We start from the raw sequence: 27427 nt of genomic DNA on the forward strand, positions 1-27427 counted from the left end.
CACGACAAAGTCTGTATATTCCCATAAAACTCATTGATATCATGTAGTCATATCTTCCCTCCTCCACAGAATCACACCCGCGAATACACTATCGCGTCGTAGAATGGACTTCGCTGACCAAGTGGAGACTGGTCAACACAGAATCTCCCAAACACCCTTGTTGACGAGGCATACCTCTGGTCTTCCCAACGCGCTGTACATACTTTCTTTCGCTCCCCCTTGTCCTTCCCTTTTCAGAGACCCCAGAGGATTCATCCATCACCCTTTCGTCTTATATGGAATTGGTACGATTTGCGCCCTCATCGCGGGGGTGAGTCTGCCGGCGTTTGATATCGTGACTGGTTATTGGACCAACGGAATTAACAGTTCTGACACATCATTAATCACATCTCGAGGAAGTGAAACGGGTTGGATCATGACTATAGTGGGAGTCGTTACATTGATTTCATTTGCCACTTTTATTACTTGCTGTGAGCTACCCTGCAGATCTAAGAAAGCCTACCTGCTGACCCATCGCTCCAGTTCCCATGGCAGGAATTAAACTTTCGAACTTGTTGAGGGAAGAATACCTCGCCGCAGCTATTGTGCAAGATCAGGCATTCTACGACCGTATCGGACCAGGAGAGGTCATCACACGGGCCAGCAAAGATATCGACGGTATCCGTACTGGATTGGGAGAACGATTGGGATATTTGACATGGGCTATCAGCACCATCATAACAGTAAGCCTAAATGCACAGGGTGTGGATCGCCCACTGACCATTGTTAAAGGCTCTTGTCTCTGCGTTTGCACATGCTCCGCGCATGGCAGCAGTCCTTCTTGTCATGATCCCTCTCACCTTAGCAATCTTTCTCTTCGCCGGATATCGCCTTGACAAGGTGACTGCAACGCGTGACGAGATCGATGGCAGGGCAGCGACGTTAATTGAACAGGGGCTATCATCCGTACGAATCATCCAATCTTTCAATCTCGGGCCTCAACTTCTTTCAAAGATGGAACATGATATGTTCAAACCTCTCCGATCCTTCGCCCTGAAAATAACCGCTCTGAAAGGTTTGCAATTGGGCGTTGCGTACGGCCTGGGGTTCCTGGTCTATTCTTTGGGAATATGGTATGGGAGTATTTCATTGACTCACGGTAGTGTGACCGTGGGAGATGTCATTACTGTAAGTCACAGTAGCATTACAAGAAACCAACCGCTGATCCACGCTATGCCAGACAATATATAATTACACAAATCTATTCTTTGCGTTCAGTGCCATTGTACCTCATCTTGTAGCGACCACTTCAGCTATTCATAGTATCGGCAAACTCCGTACACAAATCGAGCGTGTACCTCCCATCGATGTCCGAGACTCGTCTGGTATCTGTTTCGAACATCTCGCTGGCTGGGAGCCATCCTTAGATCTCGATCATGTCACATTCGCGTACCCAGCACGCCCTACAAAAAAGGCCCTCGATGACGTAACACTGTCCATTCAGCCTGGTCAGTTCACCGCTTTTGTTGGACCCAGTGGGAGTGGGAAAAGTACCTTGGCGGCTCTTGTGCTAAGGATGTACGATCCCATCACTGCTACCGATATATCAGCACAAGACCGGGCCATACTAGACCAAGTTGAGAAGACAGAAGAAGACGCACCAAATATCATACCTGGCAGCGGAGTCGTGCGGTTTGCTGGTCATGATGTACGAGACCTCAACATTACATCCCTTCGCAGACAAATCGCAGTGGTCCAACAGAATCCTCAACTCGTTAGTGGCACTGTATTTGACAATGTCGCTATCGGCCTCACTGGCACTGATCTCGATTATCGGGGAGATCTCGATGACAAATCCTCTGAAAGTCAATCTCGCCTGAAAACGATGCATAAGCGTGTAGAGGAAGCTCTACGCAAAGCACAAGCCTGGGACTTTGTCTGTGAGCTACCAGACGGAGTCAATACCGTCGTTTCGGCTGGTCGTACGGGAGTGCTGTCTGGCGGTCAAGTTCAACGCGTCGCCATCGCTCGAGCCCTCATCCGAAATCCTCGGTGTCTTTTACTTGACGAAGCCACTTCGGCTGTCTCCGCAGACACTGAGATCGAGATACAAAAGGCTCTTCTCGCCGAGCAGGAGGACCGGGGAATGACATTGATCGCCATCGCGCATCGATTATCAACTGTCGTATCTGCCGACAAGATCATCGTCATGTCTGCTGGTCGCGTCGTGCAAAGTGGGACTTACGATGATCTGTTAGATCCGAGCTGTCCCGATCAGACCTTCCGCTCCTTGGCCTTTCCGCAAGCAGTCGGCTCGGATTCTCGCAAGATTATACCTTCATCAACTATTCACCCCAGTACTACAGCTGATATGGCTAAGGCAGCCACTTGTCAGCGATCCGACATCGGTATCAGACCACTTCCTCCAGCAGCTCAGTCGGCGCAAACAGCATTTCTCAGCGTCAAGTATGTCTTCAGTTCGGCCATCATCCTGGGCGTGGTGGGTGGTTCCATCTTCGTGGTGTCAGCGTGGTTAACAGGCCGTGCTATCGTTGCGCTAAGCATACCCGACTTTGCGTTGATGCGGACCGCTGCGAACCGCTGGGCTCTGGGGTTCCTCATCACTGCACTGGCTGGTTTCGTCATCGTGGGCCTTCACGGGTTTGGCCTAGAGTACTGCGGCAACAAAATCACATCCGAACTCCGTCGAGAATCTTTCCGGGCTTTGATCAGACAGGAGATTGGCTTCTTCGAGCAGAAAGACTCGGGAAGCGGCACATTGACTGCCGCCATCAGTCAACATCCCGGAAACATTGAAACTTTTATTGGTCTCATCCTCGCTCAAATCATCAGTAGTTCGTCCAACCTGATCGCTACGCTAATCATGTCTTTTGTCCTCAATTGGCGACTGGCAGTAATGGCTCTACCAGCTCTTGCTGCCACAACAGGATTTGGCTATGTGAATTACAAGTGTCAGGAAGCGTTTGAGGCCGGTCTTACGGGGAATATGGATCAACAATCAGAATTCATCAGCGAGGCAGTAAACACACTATCCGTCACTTGCGCACTTTCCCGGGAAGCCGAAGTCATACGCCAATTTAGGGCAAAGTTCATTTCAAAGCCTGTAAGCAACAATTGGTTGCTCCGCTCTGCCGTGACATTGGGCATGTGTCAAGCTGTGATGCACTTCTTCGCTGGTCTGCTCTTTTGGTGGGGCGCACAGCAGGTGGCAAAGGGCACTGTTGTATGTATCATTCATCTTCACGTGAATTATGAAACTAATTAACCGCAACAGCAACGAGCCGATGTCTTCTCTGTCCTCGAGTCAGTGGTAATCGCGGTGTATATTTCTGCGAGAATCTTCACTTACACAGGAGATTTCTCGCGTATGAAGAACTCGCTCCAGATCATCAATGTAAGTACTGATCTTCGTATTTAAATGCTGAATGATATGCAGTCATGGATCACTCGAGAACCTCAAATGAGCTATCATTCCAAGACCACCGAACACCCTGAAGCTAAAGCACTCCAAGGGATTGAGTTGTAAGTGATGCTTGGTTGAATCTCGCTGACGTAGAAGTGAGCACGTCGAGCTCCGATACCCAAGTCGACCCAAAGTACTTGCACTTGCGGGTGTCAGTTTGCGAATGGATTCAAATAAAGCCTATGCTTTTTGTGGGACAAGTGGAGCGGGGAAAAGCAGTGGGTAACAAACTTGTCGATGCTATCTGACCGAGCGTGTAGGTATACTTGCCATCTTGCAGCGTTTCTACGACATCACCGCTGGTCGCGTTCTAATCGATGGGCAAGATATACGCGAAATGCAGATCGATCATCTTCGTGGTCAAATGGGATATGTCAGTCAAGAGCCAATCCTGTATAGCATGTCAATAAGATGGAATCTTTGCGTGAGTAGTACATTTCGGAATGCGAGCTGATCGCTCTACTAGTCAGGTTCACTTAACCCAGAAGAAGTAACAAATGATCAACTTGAGCTTGCCTGTCGTCAGGCATGGTGAGTCATTTCCGTTTCGAGTCTCGCTCACACATGTCAGCATTTTGGATTTCGTTCTCTCCCTTCCCCAAGGTTTCGACACGGAATTGGGTATGAAAGGTGGACAATTAAGTGGTGGCCAGAAACAGGTTAGTTTTAGTTGGCAGACTAATGCGCTATACTAACTGTCTTTTAGAGACTATGCATTGCTCGAGCCCTTATTCGTAAACCGAGAATCCTTTTGCTCGACGGTGAGTGAAATACACATCGGCGGCGACGTAAACTGACTCCCGTCCAGAGGCTACGAGCGCACTAGATGGCGATAGTGAAGCGCAAGTACAGGAAGCTCTGGATAATGCTTCGAGAGGACGGTGTGTATTACCTACCCCATCACACAGCGGCGCTAACAATGACTCTAGAATCACAATTCATATTGCTCATCGCTTGTCTACCATCCGGAAAGCGGATTGCATTTTTGTTATGGAGCTAGGGCTGATCGTGGAGTCTGGTAACCACGAGGAACTGGTCGCTATGAAAGGAAGATACCACGAGTTGGTGGAAACACAGCTCTGAAGTTTTTAGACGATACAATGCATATAATGTTTTATCAAAAGAGCGGGACATAAGTCCCGGTGCTCCTCATGACTTCAATCCACGTATCCATGCTTGCAGTAGCGTAGTCCGACCAATTAAAATGCATCAACCGTTTCATCAGGCTTGGATCAAGATGGCAATTAAGTTGAAGCTTGGAGAATAATCTCTTGATCCGCTCTTTGTTGTCAGATGCAGCACATATGGCCATCCAAACCAGAGGCAGCAGAAACCTATCGATTAGCAGGGATTCGTCATCTCTCGAAACGTACCCAGTGTATGTTCCTTTCAAGAAAGCCTCATCCACCGTGTCAAGAACCACGCGCACTTTTGGCTGGATAGCGTCAATGTTCAGAGACTCTCCGTCGGCCGTAATGAGAACGATCTCCATGCAAATGAGGAGGCAAGACACTCCTTGTATGGCCCGAGTTGTCGTCGAGGAAAGCTGAATTCCCAGTCAGCTTATTGTAGTCTGTAACAAAATGGTGGTCTTTACCAGAGCTCTAGATTGCAAGGTGTGAACTTCCCGCAGCAACCCGTCTCTTCGTTGTGACAGTACCAATTTTTTCAATTCAACGGCGGAATTTATCGAAGTATAGCCGTATCTCAAGTTTCCACGTCGTGTCCGTTCAATGACACAATATTCGTCGCTCAACATTATGCTCTACAGTAGATCAGCATTTTGCGATAGGTGAAAGAAAAAGCTCACTCGTGCACAGAATTGCAAGGCGGACCTAGAGCAGTATTAACGCGGTACCACAAAGTCTCACTCACCGATTCCATCCGTATACCAAAGGCAGGTGATCTTGGCAGATATCAGCATCAGTGTACCGTGTCGAACGTACCGTTCTCGCCCTCCCAATCCAGCCACTCGTTGTCCCAAGAAACAATCTTGGGAGGTACCCAGTTTGTCATACATCCTATAACAGATCAGCTAAATATAAGCTCGTACTGGCGTACCTAGTATCTCCACGCATGCCATTTGCTCGACAAGGAACCGTCTTTGATGGGTCGGATTCTTGGCGATATATACCGCAGGACCATCTTGCGCCATGATAGCTTTTACTCCTAATGCGATGGGCCGCTCCCAGTCCTGCAATCCCGCCAGTCTCTGCTCTTCATCAGTCTCGCGATTATTCCTCAACCACTCACATCGCGTATGGCTAAAGCGAGTGCAGTCGCCAAGGTCAGATCAGTAGCATCCTTGTCTTTCTCGGCAAGTCCTTCCCCTAATCCGATCAACTCTAAAGCGACGGCTCTCTGATCATAGCTGAGCGAATACATTGCGTTATCGTCAGAATGTCGAAGGGACGTATTGCATTTCATTCCGAGATCGAATGACGCAAGAGATATGAGAGCCGTCCGGAATGCGTCGTGGTAAACATCCTGTCCGAACGGTTTCCCCAAAGCGAGGCTGACCGTGTGAGTGTGCCAAGGGTTCTTGGCTGGAGATGTAGGAACAACAACAAGAAAAGGAACAGTTTCTGCGAGGAAGTGACGAAACTATCACATGGTTATATATCTCCAGTGCATGGCAAAGGTAAAATTACTCACCAGGTGTCGCTGTTCTACGGAAGGGAAATAAGCGATAAGAGGATCTGGCTGCTGTACTATTCGGGAAGACGACCATTCATATGGTGAAGTTGTATACACGTTCTGAGTAAGGGCAGTCTGCTGTTTGTTCAATGCTGCAGCTATTTGCGAAAGTTCGTCGGTCATCCAGCCTGAAGTAACGTCAAGCAATTCATCGAGTTGGGTTGGTGGGAATGATTCCAGAAGATCGAGATTTCTGATGATACCAGGAGACGCGGCGATGCTGGAGTATTGCCCGTCGACTCTCGGCGTTGATTGGTGTGATGAGGGATGAGGTTGTGAGATGGAGGAGCTTGTTGAGGCAGTAGCATATACTGCCGGAGCTTCCTCTATCCATGAAGGGTAGACGCACTGCGAATGTTAAGCATCTCGTCACCTTATATTCATACGTACCAAGTGGTCTACTTGTCTCCTGCAACAACCTCCACAAACGGGTTTCTTCTCATCACATCTGATTCTCCTAGCTTTGCAATGCTGACAACCGTTCCTGGAACGACGATGATGCCTTCTCTGTCTGACTGTGCGTTCCTCGTCGGGGGCAATTTGAGGTTCATGCATGTTACTTTGGTTGAGTCTAGAAATGTAGATCTACTTAGGTTGTAATATTGGAGAATGTCTCATCTCCCAGAATCGACTCTGACCATTTCACCTGAAATGATGTTGTGCTTTTTGCTTCCGTGGCAAAAATCAATGCATCGTTGTTTATTATGTAATGTACATATTATAGCTTTAGTCATTACTTCTATCCCCAAACCGCATTCTCAACTTGATTCTTTTCTGTGTCTCCTTCAGTGAAAGCTTATCACGGGCGGAAAAGCTGGCCTCGTACGGCGCCCGCAACGAATTTACTTGTATGGAAATCGGCGTTGAAAGATGATGGATCGTCCTCGAGTCGTTTCAAAGTGAATCCAGAGGCGGAACCGGTGTCTGTGCCGTTCACGTCAAGTAAACCGGTAGTGAACGGTCCTTTGACACAGGCCGCTGAGATGCGTAAACCTTTTTCAGCCTTGTTCTTGCCCAATAGCTTCTTGAGCACCTTGATTGACTTCCAATCATCATTCTTTACGAATTCCGGATTGTTAAAGGCTAATCTAGGAGGTCCGGTCAAACCATAAACACCACTGTGACTGTGAGTGGCAGTCTTTGCTGGACTGAAGTATTCTTGATCCTCCGGGAAGCCTTCCACGGCGATCTCGTAACATAAGATCTCCTCCTCCGAGTTGATATGTAAAGTGTAATGCGCTTTGGTACCGGTCGATCCAGCTACGCTGACACTACTTCCGTTTACAACTTGGCCGCTGGTAGCTTCGGTCTTGAGGGTGGAAGTAAAGTAGTTGGGCCTCTTAACAGGGACCTCGGAATGCAAGAGCTGACCACGAACGGCACCAGCAGGGAATTGAGCGGTGTGTGTATCTGCGAAGAACGAAGACGAGGAATCTTCAATGTCTTTGAGAGTAAACCCGGAGTTACTGCCGGTGTCAGTTCCGTTGACAGTAATATTGGTGCTGAAGGGCCCTTGAAGACATCCCTTGCTGTGTCGAATCTCAGCGCCTGTATGATCGTTTACAACCTTCACCGGATTAGGAAAAGCGATACTGTACAAGTATGTTCAGTGTGTTTTCTAGGTCGAAGATAGCACAAACTCACCGAGGTGGTCCAGCTGAGCCGCGGGGACCCTGATGAATGTGTGTGGCTGTGAAAGCGGGGCTGAGGTATTCACCAGTGACATTGACAAGCTTTATATCATAGCAAATGATGTCGCTGTCGCTATTGATTCTGAAACCAAAATGTCCAAAGGCTCCAGCTTGTCCGGTAACTGCCGTACCGTTGTTTGCAAAGACTTCACTAGGAACAGCTCGGGTAGAGAACGCAGAGGTGAAGTATTTGGGTTCCTTGACATCCTTACCATACGCCTGGGTATGGGACTCGTTGTTCCAACGTTTGTCGTTTATGGCGGAATTTGATGCTGGGGCGGCGAACACGGGTGCAGCGAGCACAGCCGCTGTGGCAATGGAAAAAGCGAACTTCATTTCAATGGCTTTGATGTAGAGACGGGATTCTTGATTTCGGTAAGATCAACTTATACCATTTGGTCAGTCACTAGCTGGGACTGATCGTTTATTTTCATTGCCCGGTCGGGACTTGGCGAATCTTGGCTCGACCGGGTAGATCGAGGCATTGATCAGAAAAGCGACTGGTGCGAAATACATTGACTGAGCTTACACGACCAATTATGAGGATTGCCTTTGCCAAGTGTACGCAGGAGCGACCCTATACGTATTGATGATAGAACAGGCAGAGACAATTTCCAAGAGACACACTCAAGGATCGATTGGTGCTTATCAGATGCCAAGGTGTAATCAGAAAAGCGGTGCGGCTTGCACAAATCCCGACGTCATCTTCAGGTTGAAAGTGTGTACATTGCTAATCATGTATTGCCAAGCAACGTTTAATCTACCGATCACTTACGTGATTCGACGAGCGGGATTATCCTTGACAAGTTATGGCAGCCCGCAAAGACAAATGAAAGATGGGAACGCTATTCTGAATGTAATGTTCTACCGTATGCATCTTTATCTAAAATCTATATAACGTGAGACAACCTGATTACCCGCTTGGCTGTACGCCAAACGCTCCTCTTCCACCCCGCTTGCTGCCGCCCCTACCAGCCCCACGTCCACCTCCACGTCCACTTCCACGTCCGCCTCCTCGGCCACCTCTCGACCCACCGTCGCCTCTGACATCGGTGCCGTTCGCATCTCTTGGTCTTTTGCCTGGATGAGGATTACCGTTGCTTTGGACTTCTCTGACGATGTTCAAGCCAGGCACCCCCTTCAAACCCATCTTCCCAACTGTCTTGGCGAGCAGACCCGGTGGTTCTGGACCGAAACGAAGGGCAACTTTGGCATAATCATTTGCATTTCTGACGAGGTCCGTCTGTGACCATTTCAGTGTCTTCATATTAGAGTTGTAATACCCGAGCCATGCTTGGTACGCTTGGGTTTTGGCCTCGTCCGAGACGGTAGCTAACGCTTTGTTGACAAGATCACGTGATCGAGACATATCTTCCGACGCAATGGGAGGGTACGAATGCAGGGTAAAAGTCTGAAGGGTTCTGTCATTGAGGAATTGGGATTCGAATTCACCAAGAACTAGGATTCCATGGCCTTCGGCACCGGCACGAGCTGTTCGTCCTAGACGATGTACATCTGATCATTAGCGGACTGCAGCGAAGTGGTCAACTCACATTGTTCAGAATTACTTGGCAACCCGATCTGTATCACTGCAGTGACCCCTTTAATATCGATACCGCGAGCCGTTACATCAGAAGAAAAGAGAACACCCCTGTCCGCTTGTCGAAAAGCTTCCGTGGTCGACGTTCTTTTTGACTGAGAAAGTCGAGAGTGTATCTCCCATACTGGGAAGGAAACAGGAAGGGAAGAGAATATAGCGTAGAAAAGAGCCGCAGCTCGGGCGGTGGGCAGAAAAGCAATCACTGAATGTCAGCGATGTCGACTATACTTCACTCACCCTTGAATTCCTGCCCTTTGGCCTCTTCATTGCGCAAGGCTTCGACGGTAGCTGGTATTATATCTTTCGCCTCAACAACCAGGGTCTCTTGCTTGACGTGCGCGTGCGCATTGACATCTTGATCGGTGAGCGTAGTGATGAATTTGTGACCCTTGTTCATAGCGATAGAAGCAATCTAATAGGTCAGCGGAGTTACGAATGTAGAACATACCGAGTGGACCTCATTCGGTAAGGTCGCCGAAAACAAGAGGGTTTGACGAGGAATAGTATCGCGATTTGGGAGATGGTCAAATATCTTGACAAGCTCGCGACGAAATCCAGCGTCAAGCAAGCGATCTGCCTCATCGAGAACAACCATTTCTGCGCTGTCAGCAATGCTCGTAAATCATGATACGCACTAAGCTGGGCAAATCGGCCTTTGATACCGCCGTTCTCAAGCAGATCTAAAAGTCGACCGGGAGTTGCGACAAGGATATCCACTCTGCAGATGCATAAGCTATATCCTAATTATCGAGGCTTACCTTTTGCGACTGAATTCTTTCACATCCTTGTCCATGCTAGTTCCGCCTACCACCGATTTCACACCGAATCTTCCACCTAAAGCTGCTGCCATACGCTCAGCGACCTCGCTGATTTGCTGAGCAAGTTCCCTTGTAGGAGATAGGATGAGAATAGATGTTAGCGAGGCTGGTAGAGTGGGTGTCGATAGAAGATGCTGTATCGCGGGGATAAGAAACGCCAGCGTCTTTCCAGTACCAGTCTTGGCTTGAGCTAGAAGGTCATGACCGTCCAGAATAGTAGGCAGCGTCGCAGCTTGAACCTTTGGTGGCGTCAACATTGCCATTCTAAATCATCTGAGCATAAAGCTCACTTCGGTACAGGTTTCAAACGGAAGAGCCGAGAAGATCTCCTCTTTCAGTCCTCTGAAGTCACGGAACCGGGGCCTGTTGGATGTATCAGATGATTGTGGAGGTTGTGAGGTGGTGATGTCTCTTGAGCTTGGCGAAGATCTGTTCATCTCGGATAGCGCCACTCTGGCAGGTCGCCTTCCACGTCCCCTGGGAGGTCTAGTCGACATGATAGTAAAGACGTTTGGGCGATATATTATTGATCTGAACATGCGGTGAGATCGAAAACAAAGAGTGAAATACATAATTCGAAAAAGAAAAGTTGAAGGCAAAACCGGTATTCTGTAAGTGAGAGTATCAGATAAGATTGTATCCACAAGATTGGATCAAACGCACCTTCTTTATGTTTAAGATGTTGTCTCAAAATAATGACTACATAGACACTGGTTTGAATTATAGCAGAAGGGGGAATTGATACCAGTCCGATGATGTCAGTGCACATGAGCTTTGTAATACACCTCCTTGAGGTGCGGAAGAGAGGTGGATTTGGATTCAATCTGCTCGTTGACGATATATGTATGCTCTTGGTTAGACAACGTCAACGCAGCTTACAGAACCTGCTTCACGATGTTCGTGAGTGATCCGGTAGACATCTTGCTCCCAATATCATCTTACACGATCAAATGTGTCAGGCTGGTACCGGGAGGTTATTATATCTGATCTTTCTCGTCTGCCAGCTTCTCTCACTTTGATCGCGTCACCACATGCGTGACGCTGATGTCTGCCTGGAACTTAGTAAAGGAGCAACGACCATCATGCTGCAGTAACCAGAGGAGCTGGTGAATGACATCTCAACAACAATCTAGCCATAAATTGTCCAAATCTTCCTGTGGAGAAAGAATGCTCCACCAAACCCGGAAGACGGAAGACGTTAATGGGGAAGATCGGAGAATCGGAAGTGAGTGAAGCATAGCGACTGGGCTCTTTACCCAATTTGGGGATAACCTGCTCTCTTGGTCTCTTCGAGCTTAGACAATTTCGAAATAGACGTTCTTAGGATCAGCAATCGTGGAAAAAACGGAAAACACCAGTTGAGTTGCATTCAATCCACCTTCCCATTGCAAGTGTATCAGTCTTGAATGAACTGTGTATACGTTTGGCAATCATCATGTGCTCTCCGCACGTCTGCAACTTGTGGGCGATCCACAATCTTTGATCTCCATGGGTTTCATCTGGCTCGCAGCCATACACATAAATATCACTACTATCCCAATGTATTTCAAGCCACGAATCTATCATCACTTACTCCCCTTGCTCTCCTGGAGTATCGGTAGATCTATTTCCTGCCTCCTGGAGTCGTTGTCCTCGATTGTATCTTTCTGGTCTGGATCTTCATAGCTTGCTGAAACCGTCTCGGAATCCGGTATATCATCGATGTCGCCATCGACTCGCTTTCTTCGCTGGTAATATGCCAAACACAGGGCCGTTATGGGCGATGCAAAACAGCACGCTGGACAAAGGCTGTCAGCGAAGTAGCAGAATAGTAAACGACGATACTCACCTGCTGCTGTCCAGTTACCACTGACGATTGCTGGTTGATCTTTGACTTGGAACACCGCAAGAGGCACAGTCGCAGTGACAACTGTTCAAAGAGTCAGCGATGATACTGACCAGATCGGATGCTGACGTACGGTATGCCAGAGTGTTATCCATACCCGAAGCAAAAGCTCGTGCGCCTGGATCACCCGAAAATGTCTCTTGTGTCCTAAAAATCAATCAGTAACGCCACCCAACATCAAAGCTGTCAATGTCGACTCACCAGGCCCAGAACATTGACGAGGTGGACTGAAGAGTACCAGTAAGGTAATACAACTAAAAACCATTTCAGCTGTGCATCAATGGAGGCACCTGACTCAGACTCACAAACCACCGGCCTGCTCTGTGTTTGGGGAAGACCTCAGTAGCAGCCAGGATCACTAGAGCGATCCCATTAACAGTGCCGCAAATAACAATAGTAGGCCATCTTCGGCCGCGGAAGATGGTATCCGAGGCCCATGCCCCGGTGAGCGCTTGCACGATTATCACCGCTGGGAGCCCTGCAGCATAGTTGTCTAGACACGAGTACAGATATTGTCAACGGCTGAAAGCAGTGTATCTAAAGTAACACTCACTTATCTGAGGGACTGTAAAGGAACCTTTTTCCTTTGTGTTCCACGCCTTGAGCCAGAGAGCCAGAGAATCTGAAGGCTTGTATCCGATTGAATTGAACACGGAAAGTCCCCAAAGCATATATAGCTCTGGTCGCACTAGCCAACTCTTGATCTGTGCCAATGTGAATCTGCCTTGTCGAACCCTCCCTTCTCTGGAGTTACGATCGCGAGCGAGTTCTATGCTTGCTTCATCAAAGATGAAGTTGGGCTGTTGCCTGGCAGGGAGATCGGGTAGAAGCAAAAATTGGGGAAGAGTGATGACGAGGGAGATGATGCCGTCGATGATAAATAGCTCGACACGGGATTAATTAAAAGGCTTATGAGCTAACGGGACACGCAACTTACCCATTCCCAACCTTTCAAGCCGTTGCGACCGTTCAGCCCATTGTACACCGCAGCTTGGAGGAAAGAGCCAAACATGGGCCCAGCTAATAGGCACAGTTAGCCAACCGATCAGAGCAATACCTCTCGAACCTACCGGAAGTTGCCATGTTGATGATTGCAAGGCGTCGACCCAACTCATTCTTGGTATACCACCCACCAGCGAGGTAAACGACTGCAAACGCTCAGCTTCGCCCTTTGAAGCGAGAATAGCACTCACCTGCCGAGAAATGACCACTGAGGTATACTTAGCAAAGTTCTATCTGCCAAAATGCAATCACTCACGTCTCAAAGATACCCAGTAATGCTCGAAGAACGTACATCTGCATGGCAGAATTCATCTTGGAGTGGCAAAAGGTGACTATGGTCCAGGCAAGCTCGATCGATCTAGAACTTCGTCAGTAATTAGATCTACCTCTGACATCAGGATGAGCCTCACGGGATTAATATTCGAGGTTGAACTCGAGTCAACAGCATCTGGACAGGCATGACCGCCAACAGACATGCGACAGAGTACACCGTTTGCGCGTAGTTCAACTCGTTGCCGTACAAACTGAGGTCCTCTTTCATGCCACTGACGAAAGCTGAGTTGAGGTTTGCCCTGTCCATCCATTTGATGAATGTACCCAAGCATCCTGCAGTAAGGATGATGAGGTCTGCTTTAAAGAGCAATTTACGTTCCTGCAGGAGACATGTTAATTCCTGCAAACCGCACAACGCTCACAACCTACCTCGGGAGATTTGTCGAGTGAATCCTGGTTTTCATATGGTGTCAGTCTTCCTCCTCTACTACAAGCAGCAGACTCACCCAAATGTAATTTCGCCACGATTTGGGCTTTCCTTTAGCGTCCAAAGTATTACTGGGAGCGATGTGTTCCACATCCTTCTTTTCAACTTGTATCAACATGGTTGCACAGTCCAGAATATCTATCAATATGCCGAATTCGTTGAAGGCTCTGCAACCGTTTTATACATATATATAATTCCACTACATCTCTTCGCCGGAACTGACCACGTCTGTTTTGCCATATGGCGTGATCTACCGTATGATTAACATTTTTGCCTCACTCGGCGCAGCCGGAGGGGATATCTTGCGATAGATAGGGAGATCATCAGACGCTAGCGAGCAAATTCTAGAGACACAAGTAGTCTCCAGTTTCCGCAATTTCAACAAATACCGAGGCGCTTTGCAAATAGTAGGACTCACAATTGGTAAAGAGAATCGATCAAATGTCTTTGTACGTTTTATACCAATCTCATCGGTGCGATTGATCATACGTGCTTGAATCTCTTGGCAGAACCAGGGTTTCGGCAGTCTATCAGCAATATGCTTGATAGACGATTGTTCTTTGGCTCGGTTGCCCGAAGTTCGACATTACATGCAGCAGCACTATGCCATTAGGTTGTACAAATATCTTATTACGTGCGGAAAAGGGTGGATTGCGTGATAAGTTGCAGGAGTAGGCGCCGACCGGTCGTAGCCGATGCCGTGAATTTCTGTATTTTATATACTGATGGATATAAAGGATAATATTTCCAAGCACCTCTGGTTACCGGATCACAGACCGCACATCTTAACAACATGACTTACAGTCCAGATATCCCTATCAAGGTAACTCGCATAGCTCTCAAGGGAGCTCGCGAGTGGCAAGGACGTCAGTTCCCACTTGCTTATCAGGTAAGCGGTGCCGAGCCGCCGACACTCGAAGACAGCACAGCGTTCTTGCGAGAATTGGGAGCGTCCGGAGAGCTGACCAGGCTGCTTCAAGAGCATGGTGGAGTGTTGTTTCGAGGATTCGGCTCACCCTCTGCAGAAACGTTCTCCACCCTTGTGAATGCGGCGGAGCGGGGGAGAAAGAACATGCCTTATGAGCAAGTCGGACTTGCTGGTAAAAGAACCATTCAAGCTCCTGAGGTGTTCACGGCAAACGAAGGTCCTGAAACTCAGCGTTTTTTCCTTCACAACGAGGTGAGTAAAGCTTGCAGGGAGCTATGCTTCATACTAACGTAAAGTCAGTACGCTCGTTATACGAGGTATCCCGGCTTCATTCATTTTTATTGCGAAATCGCCCCCGTTACTGGTGGTGAATCACCGGTCGGGAACAGCTTGGAGATGTTTGAACGTATCAACGCCGAAATTCCTGATTTCGTAGAGGAAGTTCAGAAGCGGGGATTGAGTATGACCCAGATCTATCCCGCACCGTATGAGAACGACGGCAAGGTGAGTAGGACATCCGACCACTGCGGATTTGTTCTGACTTTGTAATATAGTCAAATTACTTTGACTATACTGGTGTGGATACCTTTGGCCACACTCTTCAACCGGGTGACGAACCAACAACCGTTAGAAGAAAGGTCGAGGAACAAGTACGTCGGCTCACGGACGACTTTGAGTGGTTGGAGGACGGCAGCATCAAGGTGGTGCAGCACGTATCCGGTCAGTGCATTACTGTGAAGCGTTGAGGTGGTCTGACCCCTCGAACAGCTGCTAATCGATACCTTGGTCATCCCAACTGGTTCAACGGTCTTTCGGGTGAGTAAACTGAACGCACGTTAAAAACACATGTAGATAAACGCATTTCAACAGGTCGACACGGAACGGCTACCTTTATGAATGCAGTAGAACCCCCCTACAAAGGCACGGATGGAAAGACCTGTGAGTTTTGCTCCATTCTTAATCGACCACTTCGAACGCCGACTGAGTCTTGCCTAGATCCACCGGCACGGTACACGGACGGCACCGAAATTCCACGTAGATATCTCGACCGGGTCCTTGAAATATCACGAGAGCTTGAGTTTACATTCAAATGGGAAGCAGGAGATATACTGTTTGTTGACAATCTGAGGTCAATGCATGGGCGGGCCCCTTGGACAGACGGTCCAAGAAGGGTATTGGTGAGCATGTGAGATGTTCTACCAGGGACAATAGAGATATGTTGAGCGGTGGTGGCGATTGTGATACGAGTCATGTACACACACTGGCATCAGTCACTGGATGTCATATATACGAGACTCATCGGATATATGAATGATCACCAAGACGTTCTCAGCACTGTGACGCGGGCGCTTAGGCGTTGATTTCATCGGCTACAGACGTTGTACGCCAGAGAAGCTTGTAACAAACCTGCATTGGTGTGTGGCCCGTGGTGTACTTTCACATGTACTCGCACATGTTCTTTCCCATGTTCAGAGGAATGTAGAAGAAGCTAATGGCTATCATCCGGAAGAGAACCAATGTTGGTAAGCAGGCTCAGACCGATGGCATCAGCCGCGTCCATCAAGATCTCATTGGTGATTGCCGATGGAGAGAGATGCACAGCGCCTGGGGAATCTTTCCGGGTTGATGACTGTAAGGCGAACGTCAAGTTGCTTATGATTTTGCCTAATTGAGCAGCCAGCTTCGAGCATCAGTGATACCGGGTTCATCAAAGGGGATCAAGTTACGAGGTAGAAGACAGCCCGTTCGACTGTGACCTGCTGGAAGGTAGTATCACGTGGATTACAATGTGAGGATGTAGCGGTCTCATCGGATTATCTTCCAAATCAGCGCAGACATGATGCGTACTGCTATTGATACATCCAAGAAACGGTACCGGTGTGGTATGCTACACAATAGCCAAAACCCGTCATTGCCTAATCCAATCCTGATCTCCAGGTTGCGCCTTCGCCGTTCAAACCCCAAGCTTGGGTACTAGTGTCATGTACTGTCGTTCGGCGAAGATCTCGTTTATACTTGCCAGCGAACGTTCCTGGAATGGACCGGTGAAGGGTACAAGTGTTGTCCCAGATGACTGTGATATCGGGGAATGAGAATAAGTAGGGGCTCAGTTTGCGGTTTACTCACCAAGATCGCCCGGATCGCGCCATTCTACCCTGAGAGTATATTCCGGGTTACCGGCGTGCGACAACAGCTCATTCAGCTTCTGTTGACTCTCTTCGATAGGCAAGCCTTCTACGTGGTGAGCATGCGCCGCTATGTAGAGATTCTTGCGTCCCGAGGGCTCATGCGTCTGTACCAATTTATGCTTGCCGAAACGATGTTTCATAGGATCAAACTGATATCACATTCTACCAGTCAGCCTCCTCAGCACGCAAACGGAAGTCATCGAGCAAATTGGTACTTGCCTCATCTGTATCCAGCAGAGGGTTCAGCTTGCCGTTGTCATCGATGTTCGCATTGCGTCTACAGTTCAGCTGACTGTTGCAGACCACCCAGTCATTGATTTCCTCCTTCTGCTCCTCGCTCAACCCCTTATAAGCAGAGCGCGTGTCAGCGAATTCAGTATCTCCACCAAATCCCGCCGGAGGGAGCTCGTGAGCGAGAAGAAGCGATATACCCGCTCGGCGAGGGTTGAAAGCAGAATCGGCGTGAAAGTGATTATTACATCGCAGCAAGAGATCTCGCATCCCGCCAGGCTGCATGACCGTTCCGTCAGGGTTTACGTTACCGACGTCAAACAGGCTGGAACCAATTATTAGCGAGTCCAATTCGTTCGCAAGCTCTTCGGAACACGTACAAATCACTGCTTAGACGATTCTCCTGTCCAAGACCTTTCACAAAAGGTGCAATATCGTCCAAGTCGCCAAATAGGTGCGACATTTCTACGTGTTTAGCATCACTGAGGCCAGTCTTACGGAAGACTAGAACACCGTACTGATGGCCTGTCTGTCAGACAGCTATTCCTGATCTGAATTCAAATGATGTACTTACCTTGGCCAGACCCATTTTGATCTCATCTACTAGTTCCTGCGTTATCGTAGTGAAGTCGGCGAACGCATCTGCGCCAAATGTGGGATGCAAAGATCGATATTGCACCAAAGGGTGGGAAGTTGCAGGAAGACTACCAAGTCCAGTCAGTGTAGGGATGGGTTGAGTTAGCGCCATGTCGAGAAGATGTTGTCGCGTATTTGCTGTGTATATTCTGACTCGAGCAAGAAAGATGCGCACCTTTTGAACGTTTTGTCGTGTGAAGGATACTAATCGTCGATCATGTGCATTCAGGTAAATCACGGTTACATCGGACCGATGTACCGCAGATTTTATTTACTTAAACCATTTCAATCCCGATCTCAAGAGCAAACGTATCTACGGCCTGCCAGTACATTTATCCGCTTGTCGTGAGCTTGGAGATTAAACCGTAGCATACATAGTTGAGGGTACAAATTCATGAAAGACACGAGGGTCGACCAGATACGAGAATTGTCGGTGATTCATAGCATTTCTCAGACCGCAACACAAACTATCACCTACAATGAATTCGGACCAATGTACAATACTGTGACATCATGTGTTAAGTATCGCACTCTACAAAGTGTATCGAAATTTCAAGTCTTGTTTATCAGTTAAATCGGCGAAATCGTCGTTGTCCGGTAACGATGGATCTGGAGCTTGACCGTTTATGACCATCTCGTCTCTGATCCTGTTCTGTCTTGCATAATACATCCTAAGTCCAAGAAAGAGTATGACTTGACCAGCCATGCAAGCTAAGCATGTAATATAGCCAGAAATATACGCTGGCGTTTGTCCGGAGACCCAAGCGCTGGAAAACAATCTCAGTGTCAGACATATGACCTGTCAAGCGAGAGCAGATACGTACAGAGGGCCGATGATGTTGCCCACACAGTATCCTATGAAAGCCATGCCTACAACCACACTCCGCTTGGTATATCCAGCTGTATTTTGACTGATAAGTCAAGGAAAGTGAACAATAGTTCAGCATGAATTTTCCGTTACTTTGATAGGTCGCGCACGGCCTACGTACCTCGGAATCCCCATGCACAGAGCTACAGTACCAACGAAAGAGGGCATTAATAACACACCAATCGTTTTTCCAGCCTTATTAGAAGCGGGCAGAGTAATTTGTAAGATCATGCCAATCGCTGAGGGGAGTAACCAAGCGATCATACACCAGTGTCTAGCGTTCTTGAACCGCATCGCGCAGTAACCACAAGAGGCGATCTCGATGGTGACAGCGGCCCCATAAGCTATACCAAACTAAAATAAAAGTTAACCGCAACAGAACATGTGTCAACGATGTTTGTACTCACCAACGCAGATTGAAGGTCTGTCCATCCGATAGATTTGATAACAAGACCTTTGTAGGTGGCAACACCCCCGTTGATAACTTCATTGAGGGTACATGCCCAGAAGATGATTAGTCCACTAGGATCCACTCGGGGGTCAAAAGCCTACATATGACAAAAGATCAGACCCAGGCGATATCACATATTACGATCAATTCCATCTCACCTCCTTCACTTGATACCACTTCCATTCTCTGTTAATAATTCCGGTTCGATTGCTACGGATTCTCTCTACAGCTTGGACTTTCTGTTCATCTGTCAACCATCTCACCCTCATGGGAGACGATGGAAACACGTAAAAGATAACTCCACTCCAAATGATGGTCATGATACCTTCAATCAAGAAGATGTACCTCCAGGAATCGAGACTGCCATGGATTAAGCCCATTCCATAGGAGATCAGAGCACCTATGGAATTTCCGAGGCCGTTCATAGACCACCAAAGCGCAATCCTGAACGGCTGCTCCCTTCTTGTCCACCACATGCCTGTTGAGATGATAGTCATTTCATGAGACACGTAGGACCGATTGACAATTCACTCACCAGTGACAATGATATAAGCCGGAGTCAAAGCTGATTCGAACACGCCCTGGAAGAATCGCACGGCAGCGATATCGGCGAATTTGTGGGTGGCAGCAGTGCACATGAGTATGCCACCCCAGATGAACATGGTGACTGATCATATTGCAAATCAGCTACGGAGACTGCAGGGATCAAACGGCAAGACTACTTACTACCTAAGAACTTTCCAATGTGATAACCTGCATGACTCTTGTTCAGTGTTGTTCTGTACGTTCAAGGAGCTGTACACTTACGCTGACTGATCCATGCTTGGGGATATTCCGCAAAGAGGTAGCCTAAAGTATGATTCAGTCGACCGCGTCGAGCAAATTGGATTATGGTCACGCACCGATATAAAACAAAGAGCTCAATAAGCTATACTCTTGTCCGACCAGATGCAGATCCTTTTTGAGATCGAAAACAGCAGCATATGCTAGTGCAGATTTATCGATATATTGTATACAATATGATACGCACATCAGTGGTAAGAGGTACATATCGATCCGCCTCAAGAGTTTCCTGTTGGATTCATGGGTGTATGTGCCGACACCATGAGAAGCGAGAAAAGCGTCCGCATCTTCTGTCTCTGGGATTGAACCCATATCAGGACCTGGCGCCTCGGACTTGGTCACAGGGACAACATGTACGCCATTGACGGATGATTTGTCGTCCGCTGTCGACATTTTGGACTTGAGTGAAATGTTTGCAATGATCAATGAATCAAAAGAGAAAAAAAAGTCTAAAATTATATACATTTCAACATCTCGTTCTTTCTTAGCCAAGAGATAAGCATCATAAACCGTCGCGCAACTGATTTGCCGACTCGCGTGAACCCCTAGCTTTCGACGTCCGAGCCTGTCCGTTGTTAGAGAAAGCTCGCCGAAATTACCCTCGTCCGCGAAAAGCCTTGGGCGACAATCTTGGCCGAAGAACTCATTTACCCCCATTTTGTAAGGGCAACGAAGGACAAATTAATGTTTCGGCCAACATGACGCGCCCGTGCTACGAGGAGCTTATCTCAAGATACTTGTCGATTCAGGGTCGTTGAAAGGGGGCGTCTGTACCCTGAAGTGAACGGGCAGCTCCCTTCGCCGACTGGTATTGATCTCACTTGTACATTTGCCTCCAATCTTACAAGCCTTCAGTAAAGTGTCCGTCCTAATCGGGCTCACAACGTCAATCTTGAAAGCTCGTTGATCATAACTGTACTAGCAAAAGCAGCTCGGAACATCATGAAGCTGCAACATCTGATCGGTGTGTATTTGTTGTCAATCACTGCTGTACTAGGATCACCTTCTCAGACACCTTTCGATATCACTTCTAGCGACTATGTACCGCTTCATCCCGAGCTCGAAGCTAGATCCCGAGAAATTCTGGCAAAATATCCACTCATCGACACTCATATCGACTTGCCAGCTACTATGCGTACTATCCATCGTCGACCCATGGATGCTATCCCTAAATTGAATTCGTCACATCCCGGTCACTTTGATTTGCCAAGAGCGAAAGCTGGTGGATTGGCGGGAGCTTTCTTCACAGCTAATGCACCTTGTCCCGGAGGATGTGAGCTTCACCTCCTTGACATTCGTCCATGCTGACTTTCCACCTAGTTGGCCGTGATGTAGGACCTGATTTCCTTGAACCCACCGAAGTCAGTGTTGTTTAGTGGTTTCGCTCATACCGAAGCTCAAAGTTCATTTCCCTAGACCGTTCAACACGTCCTGGAGTCGATAGATCTGGTCAAGAACACACTGGCATACTATCCGGCACTGATGAAAGCTGCACGCAATGCTGCCGACGTACGAGAAGCCTTCTCCGAAGGTAAATTAGCGGTCTTAATGGGCTTAGAAGGGTGAGCAGACCAGCAGCACGAAGCTTAGCTAATTTCATCATAGCACTCATGGCCTCGCTAACTCTTTGAGCACTTTACGGATGTATGTCGAGCTTGGTGTGCGATACGTCACCTTGACACATGTTTGTCACAGCGTGAGTCACAGAGATTAAGGATATAGTACCCCGCTCAGCCTTTCATTGTGCGGACAGTCTTTTGCGAGCTCGAACGGGGGCGGCGCAGGAACTTCTGGATCGACCATCCCACCTGCTCACCCAGGAAACGGTTTGACAGCTTGGGGTATAGAGCTCGTTCATGAACTCAATCGATTAGGAGTGATGGTCGATTTATCTCACACATCCGATAATACAGCAAGGGATGCTATCAAAGCTTCCAAAGCACCTGTGGTCTGGACGCACTCTGGAGCAAGAACCATTAACAACCACCCAAGGAATGTTCCCGATGATATCCTTCGAATGATCGGTGATGGACCGGGTAAGAATCCTGGAATAGTGTAAGTGTTGAGCATAAATGAAGGCAGTGTCTCTCAGAGACAAGGTCGCATGGAGTAAAAGGTAAAAGGGAGAGCGCGGTTATACGATGCGGTTGATCAAGCTTCTACGACAGTGTTCAGCTGATCCTGTTGGAACTAGGCTATCTGTCCTTTTTTCCACTTTCATCGATCCCAATAACGCCACTACTGCGCGAGTAGTTGACCACATTGAACATATAGCCAGTATCGTTGGCAAATCTCATGTAGGGCTTGGCAGTGATTTCAATGGTATCAGCTTGGCAGTTGATTACATGGAGGACGTCAGCAAGTGGCCTAATATGGTTAGTCCGATATTTATGACTGCAGAGCTGATTATCATATCTCAGATACAAGAGCTGTTGTACCGAAAATGGACCGAGTCTGAGATCGCTGGGATTATGGGCGGCAATCTACTCCGCGTCATGGAAGAAGTGGAGACTGTCCAAGCTGGTCTGGCCCACCTTCCGGCTTCACCGGAAATATATCACAAAAGGACCGATCTACCGGCGCACGAGTGGGTGAGTAGCGTGTCGTCCATCCAGCCCCCGAACATCACAGAGAGTGTGAAGATATTGACACTTCTGAATAGGGAGGTCCAAATATGGCGTATCTTGCACCCGATGTCCAAAAAATAGTCGTGCAGCAAAAAAGGTTGAGGGACGAGCTATAGAGGTAAATTCACAATAGTTGTGATGAAGAATGCACCCATAGACCTCCCTGTCGATCAAACTCTAAGACCGTCTGCGAGCACCATGGGTCGAATGAGTGATAGTACTGTAGTCACACAATCTCGACCCCTTTCGAAGGAGTGCACTATCAAATGTCCCTCTTACACAACTGTGCCACTCGAGCATTCCGCTGTTTCTGCCCAGTGGATGCTTCCAAAAAATACATGCAAGACAAGGTCAATGGTATAGCTGCTCTACCAAGTAGTCCCCTTTGTGGTTCTGAAAGCTTCATCCATGAGCTCTAAAGCCTTACCAATCAAGTCTTCTGAAATTGTGAGAGGAGGTGCAATGCGGAAAACACCACCCATATGAGCGAGTCGAACGATGTTCATCGAGAGACCGAGGTCCATACATCGATCGGAAATTGCCCTACGAAGAAGCGTCAGTCAGCTGATAATTCCCTGATTCGTCTGCGGAGGTGTACTTACGTTCCTAGAGCTTGGGCTGATTCAGTGGAGTTTGGACCAGCAACGATCTCCACGCCTAGCAGAAGTCCTCTTCCTCTGACTTCACCAATACATTTGTACTTCTTTTGCAACTAGGTTGGGTGGCATGGCAATTAGCGATTATGTAGATCCCCTAATGGCTTATCGCTTACTTGCAAAAGACCATCTTTGACTATGTTGCCGAGCTCTCTGGCCCTCAGATGTAGCTGATCCCTTGTGACAATCTCCATAGCTTTTAAGGCTACAGCTGCGCACAGGGGATCACTGACGTGAGTGGTGTAGAACAAGAATCCTTTCTCAAAAACGTCTTGCTCAATCTTGGCAGAAGTTATCGTAGCAGCTACAGGAAGACCACAACCGAGAGTCTTGGAAAGGGTAAGGATATCAGGTACGACGCCTTCATGCTCGAATGCGAACATGTCTATTGAATCGAATCAGTATCACCTCGTACCAGAATGGTATCCCTCCAAACTCACCTCCAGTTCTCCCAACACCGGTCTGTGCTTCATCGATAATGAGGAGCATATCTCTGTTCTCGCAATGCTTCTTCAGAGCTTTCATGTATCCCCGAGGTAGTTCTATAACACCTCCTGAGGACAGAATGGGCTCAACAATTGCAACAGCGAGGTTTCCCGTAGATTGGCCTATTCAGACATGTGATCAGCACCTTATTCTCCATTTCTCAAAAAGGACGTACAGTCGATCAACTCAAAACCAAAGTTGAGTTCAGCCTCCCAATCGTACGATCCATCGGGGTTTCGGAAACGCGACGCATGAGCGTTAGGTGTAGGAAGAACAAACTGCCCGGGCGAGTTGGGTCCATATCCTAAGTTGTGGGTTCATTAGGTAGAATCGTCTTTCGACTACAGCTTCCGTAAACTCACCTTTTCGTCCGGCTGAGTAGGTTGCAGCAGCAGCAGCTTGCGTCATCCCGTCTACGCATCACCGGCAGGTCAGCTTCAAAGTCTTCGTAGTCTACAAAGAGACCAAGCTACGTACGCCAGCTAGAAGAGAAAGACACAACTTCGTGTTTGCCGGTATAAAGCTTCGCCATCCTCAAAGCACATTCGTTACTTTCTGCTCCGGTATTCAAGAACTGGACCTTGCTCAATTCAGGAGGTAGTAAACTTGCTAACATTGTTGCGGCGTCCACGACAGGTCTTGAAATGAATCCAGAGAAGAGATGATCAAGCGTTGACATTGAGTCGTTCACTACTTGGACAATCTCGGGATTGGCATGACCTAACATGGAAGACATCTGCCCTGACGTCCAGTCGATGATTTCATTTCCTTCTGAATCCATCATGGTACATCCTTGAGCATTGACGATGACCCTGTTAACAAAAGATCCTCCTCCACTGTATCGGATCAGATGCGAGTCCGCATCTGCCCAGAATTGTTTAGAATTAAATGTAGCAGCTGGCATTATGTACGTATTGGTGATAATGAAGAAGGCTTGAATGAAGTCTTTCGCAGTGGGCAGGTTATTGAGTATGGATTATACACTAAATATCGAAGAGATACCCGAGAAGTTTTGTGCAATTAGTATCATATCGCCGAGTTTAGCGCGATGCGGACAAGCAGTCTTGTTCACCTAATTTGCCATCGCTGAAATATTTGACATAATGGATGAGTGCTGGTAAAAGGTGTGAAATACATGTCGGGCAACTTGGGCGATTATGATGATCAGGGTAAAAAAAGGCGGCGATTAGCTGACGCTGCGGCATAATGCGCGAGAATGGCCAATCGCGTCCTTGTGTCAAATATGGTTGGATACCTGCGAAATGCAATCCAGTTGGACGCATCGGATTATAACGAGATAGGAAAGAAGCCCATGTCAAACACGAGTAGAGCGTTCGTGAAGCATTCACTCTCGGTCAGAAACTCGATAGGCCTTATGCAAATCAATGTTGTTATTGATCGGAACAAACGGGATGTTAAACATGTCATACTTGTAAATATCATTCATTTGTTACGCAATGAGAGTCGAGCGAACGAGTGATCGAGTCGCAAGACCCTACTTTCCGAGTCCTCCCATCGTGAAAGGAAGTACCGACGTGACAACATTGCGATCTCAGCGACTAGCAGGTGACACAGATACATGTTGCGGTCGCAAGGAGCGAAAAAAAGAAGGAACAGCGACTCCGAGCATGTGAAACGGTAGTATATCAAAGAATCCCACATCCACATAGTTGAAGATGAGGAAGCACCGCATGTCTCGTCATAAACCATCAGCGTTTCTACGATCCCGAGGCTTTCATTTCACCTAGATTCAAAGCCCAAGACCAATCCGACCCAAAAGAATCAGTCAAAGCGCCGAAATCAGGAAAGTCAAAATCTATAAAATGGTATTATCAGCAATGTAGGACGCTGGGTCCCTCCTTGAAGCTATTGTCTTACTGAACGTTTGGTTACTTGAGACTTCGATGGGCGCATTCACCAAGTCCGTCAAGTCAGGTAGTAGAGTCGAAGCTGTCCTCAACAACTCGTTACCACGTATCATAGCCGATTCTGCTAATTCCCATTTATGAATGTCTTTTGCTTGATTCAGTGTTTTGACCAATCTTCGGACCAGCGCTAGGGATGTCGACGACCACTTTGCTAGATTCTCAGTCAGGCTAGGCCGACAGACCAGAGAATTGATTTGGCGATGAACACGAACTGAGATGCGCAATAGCAGTCCAAGACATGTTGAAATGAGGAAGGCGCAGTCTAGATGTCATTGACGACAGCTTAACACATAGCAGAGATACTAAGATGACTGTAATGGGAACTCACGTGGTAACCAAAATGAATCGTACTCTTCCCCTGGGTTTAGATTTTCCAAGAACACCACGAATTCCCCACACAGCTCTAATCCTACTTCTATAGCTTGAGCTTCTAGAGTGAGGACATGCGGTTGTTCATGATGCGCCGTTATATACAATCTCGCAATTAGTATACGCACGCCTAGAAACGTTAATTGAAAGCAGCCTAGAAACTCGTGTAGTAGTTAGTGTCATCCCTCAGAAAGCCCTTCTGCCAGGCAAATTGCGGACCCACGTATGCCTGTTGCTGGAGGTCGGTCTACCAAGACCCCATTGGCGCTTCTTAGACAGTCTGGCAATCTGGCTTGTAGAGCATCCAATTTCGCACTCAGCTCTCTCAGATCATCCCCTGCAGCAGTCGAGTTTCGTCTTTGCGATTCTTGCGAATAAAATCGGTCTAGCATATCTTCAACAATCAATGCCAATTCACTTTGACCAATAAAACTCGCCATGGAGTGTTCGATCAAAGTGTCTTCATCAACTTGTAATGAGGATGAGAATTCTCCCCAATCTGTATCGTCTAAGGTTGGTAGTGGTACCGATCGATTGTGTTTATGAATTAATGATGGCCGCCCATGTACCATCGCAATCCACTTATCTAATATAACCAAAGCCCACCAGACTCTCTTGCGGACGGATCTTTCCCATCGAGGCAACCGCCATTCAGAACAATCCAGATGAAGGCCAATCATGTGTGCTATTGATACCGATCGAGCTAAAGACATTGCGTTGACCGCATGCGCTTGACTCGGTCGTGTTGCGAGACTCAAGATAGCTAATTGAAGAGTACGTAGACGGGGCTGTGTGATTGAGTCAGCTTTGTCCTTTCCGACTTCCACGCACTTACCTGCTTGTACTCTTCCTCTTCAGCAGCAACAACTTCCCGCCATACGTCCCTGAACTGGGATTTCACGAGCGGTTCGTATACTAAAGAGTGGCCTAAAATACCACACAGTAAAGCGTGTGGTAATGGATCAGCGCCGAGATTGCTATTACAGGCCGCTAGGAGACGCATGGTGTTGATTATCGGGAAAGCAGGTAATGATGTGGCCAAGAATCTGGTCGGTCAGGATCAGCTCAAATATTACTACAGATGACCATTTCACGATGACTCACTTCTGCATCAATTTTTCAGGCCATCCGACACCTAGAATCCCAGGGGTTAGGGGTTAGGGGTTAGGGGTTAGGGGTTAGGGGTTAGGGGTTAGGGGTTAGGGGTTAGGGGTTAGGGGTTAGGGGTTAGGGGTTAGGGGTTAGGGGTTAGGGGTTAGGGGTTAGGGGTTAGGGGTTAGGGGTTAGGGGGTTAGGGGT

At 47.9% G+C, this 27427-nt stretch overlaps 11 protein-coding genes across 11 annotated transcripts; 3 read left to right on the plus strand and 8 right to left on the minus strand.

Moving 5' to 3' along the window:
* Window positions 1-103: 103 nt before the first annotated feature.
* Window positions 104-4546, plus strand: IL334_002216 (uncharacterized protein; the record flags this gene model as incomplete). Its single annotated transcript, XM_062933962.1, has 13 exons — window positions 104-470; window positions 523-722; window positions 772-1167; window positions 1220-3223; window positions 3275-3394; window positions 3437-3522; window positions 3587-3681; window positions 3724-3887; window positions 3930-3994; window positions 4107-4122; window positions 4170-4224; window positions 4272-4344; window positions 4393-4546. The coding sequence occupies 13 exons, from the start codon at window positions 104-106 to the stop codon at window positions 4544-4546; spliced, it is 3795 nt and encodes a 1264-aa protein (XP_062790013.1).
* Window positions 4547-4580: 34 nt separating this feature from the next.
* Window positions 4581-6715, minus strand: IL334_002217 (uncharacterized protein; the record flags this gene model as incomplete). The annotated part of the gene is made up of 8 exons (XM_062933963.1): window positions 4581-5009; window positions 5061-5228; window positions 5274-5298; window positions 5410-5484; window positions 5563-5675; window positions 5717-6067; window positions 6119-6508; window positions 6551-6715. The coding sequence occupies 8 exons, from the start codon at window positions 6713-6715 to the stop codon at window positions 4581-4583; spliced, it is 1716 nt and encodes a 571-aa protein (XP_062790014.1).
* A 244-nt stretch (window positions 6716-6959) lies between these two features.
* On the minus strand, window positions 6960-8187 carry IL334_002218 (uncharacterized protein; the record flags this gene model as incomplete). Its single annotated transcript, XM_062933964.1, has 2 exons — window positions 6960-7752; window positions 7805-8187. 2 exons carry the CDS (start codon window positions 8185-8187, stop codon window positions 6960-6962), a joined length of 1176 nt encoding a protein of 391 aa, XP_062790015.1.
* A 577-nt stretch (window positions 8188-8764) lies between these two features.
* Window positions 8765-10766, minus strand: IL334_002219 (uncharacterized protein; the record flags this gene model as incomplete). The annotated part of the gene is made up of 5 exons (XM_062933965.1): window positions 8765-9351; window positions 9689-9839; window positions 9900-10053; window positions 10210-10508; window positions 10560-10766. 5 exons carry the CDS (start codon window positions 10764-10766, stop codon window positions 8765-8767), a joined length of 1398 nt encoding a protein of 465 aa, XP_062790016.1.
* A 1068-nt stretch (window positions 10767-11834) lies between these two features.
* On the minus strand, window positions 11835-14034 carry IL334_002220 (uncharacterized protein; the record flags this gene model as incomplete). The annotated part of the gene is made up of 12 exons (XM_062933966.1): window positions 11835-12178; window positions 12228-12301; window positions 12356-12408; window positions 12460-12647; window positions 12708-13038; window positions 13092-13174; window positions 13225-13302; window positions 13348-13364; window positions 13413-13514; window positions 13567-13808; window positions 13859-13882; window positions 13936-14034. 12 exons carry the CDS (start codon window positions 14032-14034, stop codon window positions 11835-11837), a joined length of 1635 nt encoding a protein of 544 aa, XP_062790017.1.
* Window positions 14035-14709: 675 nt separating this feature from the next.
* On the plus strand, window positions 14710-16067 carry IL334_002221 (uncharacterized protein; the record flags this gene model as incomplete). Its single annotated transcript, XM_062933967.1, has 7 exons — window positions 14710-15096; window positions 15145-15348; window positions 15399-15564; window positions 15613-15660; window positions 15715-15783; window positions 15841-15879; window positions 16048-16067. 7 exons carry the CDS (start codon window positions 14710-14712, stop codon window positions 16065-16067), a joined length of 933 nt encoding a protein of 310 aa, XP_062790018.1.
* A 693-nt stretch (window positions 16068-16760) lies between these two features.
* IL334_002222 (uncharacterized protein) lies at window positions 16761-18012 on the minus strand (the record flags this gene model as incomplete). Its single annotated transcript, XM_062933968.1, has 5 exons — window positions 16761-16918; window positions 16972-17182; window positions 17253-17589; window positions 17645-17781; window positions 17839-18012. 5 exons carry the CDS (start codon window positions 18010-18012, stop codon window positions 16761-16763), a joined length of 1017 nt encoding a protein of 338 aa, XP_062790019.1.
* A 420-nt stretch (window positions 18013-18432) lies between these two features.
* Window positions 18433-20455, minus strand: IL334_002223 (uncharacterized protein; the record flags this gene model as incomplete). The annotated part of the gene is made up of 8 exons (XM_062933969.1): window positions 18433-18667; window positions 18725-18811; window positions 18890-19122; window positions 19176-19316; window positions 19378-19697; window positions 19755-19886; window positions 20027-20068; window positions 20122-20455. 8 exons carry the CDS (start codon window positions 20453-20455, stop codon window positions 18433-18435), a joined length of 1524 nt encoding a protein of 507 aa, XP_062790020.1.
* A 549-nt stretch (window positions 20456-21004) lies between these two features.
* On the plus strand, window positions 21005-22805 carry IL334_002224 (uncharacterized protein; the record flags this gene model as incomplete). The annotated part of the gene is made up of 8 exons (XM_062933970.1): window positions 21005-21335; window positions 21383-21423; window positions 21479-21624; window positions 21668-21758; window positions 21816-22117; window positions 22257-22437; window positions 22483-22653; window positions 22725-22805. The coding sequence occupies 8 exons, from the start codon at window positions 21005-21007 to the stop codon at window positions 22803-22805; spliced, it is 1344 nt and encodes a 447-aa protein (XP_062790021.1).
* A 252-nt stretch (window positions 22806-23057) lies between these two features.
* IL334_002225 (uncharacterized protein) lies at window positions 23058-24735 on the minus strand (the record flags this gene model as incomplete). Its single annotated transcript, XM_062933971.1, has 7 exons — window positions 23058-23232; window positions 23292-23401; window positions 23462-23730; window positions 23786-23953; window positions 24007-24135; window positions 24194-24244; window positions 24309-24735. 7 exons carry the CDS (start codon window positions 24733-24735, stop codon window positions 23058-23060), a joined length of 1329 nt encoding a protein of 442 aa, XP_062790022.1.
* Window positions 24736-25549: 814 nt separating this feature from the next.
* Window positions 25550-27131, minus strand: IL334_002226 (uncharacterized protein; the record flags this gene model as incomplete). The annotated part of the gene is made up of 6 exons (XM_062933972.1): window positions 25550-25647; window positions 25710-25970; window positions 26088-26189; window positions 26257-26289; window positions 26352-26916; window positions 26964-27131. 6 exons carry the CDS (start codon window positions 27129-27131, stop codon window positions 25550-25552), a joined length of 1227 nt encoding a protein of 408 aa, XP_062790023.1.
* Window positions 27132-27427: the final 296 nt, after the last annotated feature.

The sequence above is a fragment of the Kwoniella shivajii genome, chromosome 2 (assembly GCF_035658355.1).
Source record: "Kwoniella shivajii chromosome 2, complete sequence".
Classification (NCBI taxonomy): Eukaryota; Fungi; Basidiomycota; class Tremellomycetes; order Tremellales; family Cryptococcaceae; genus Kwoniella; species Kwoniella shivajii.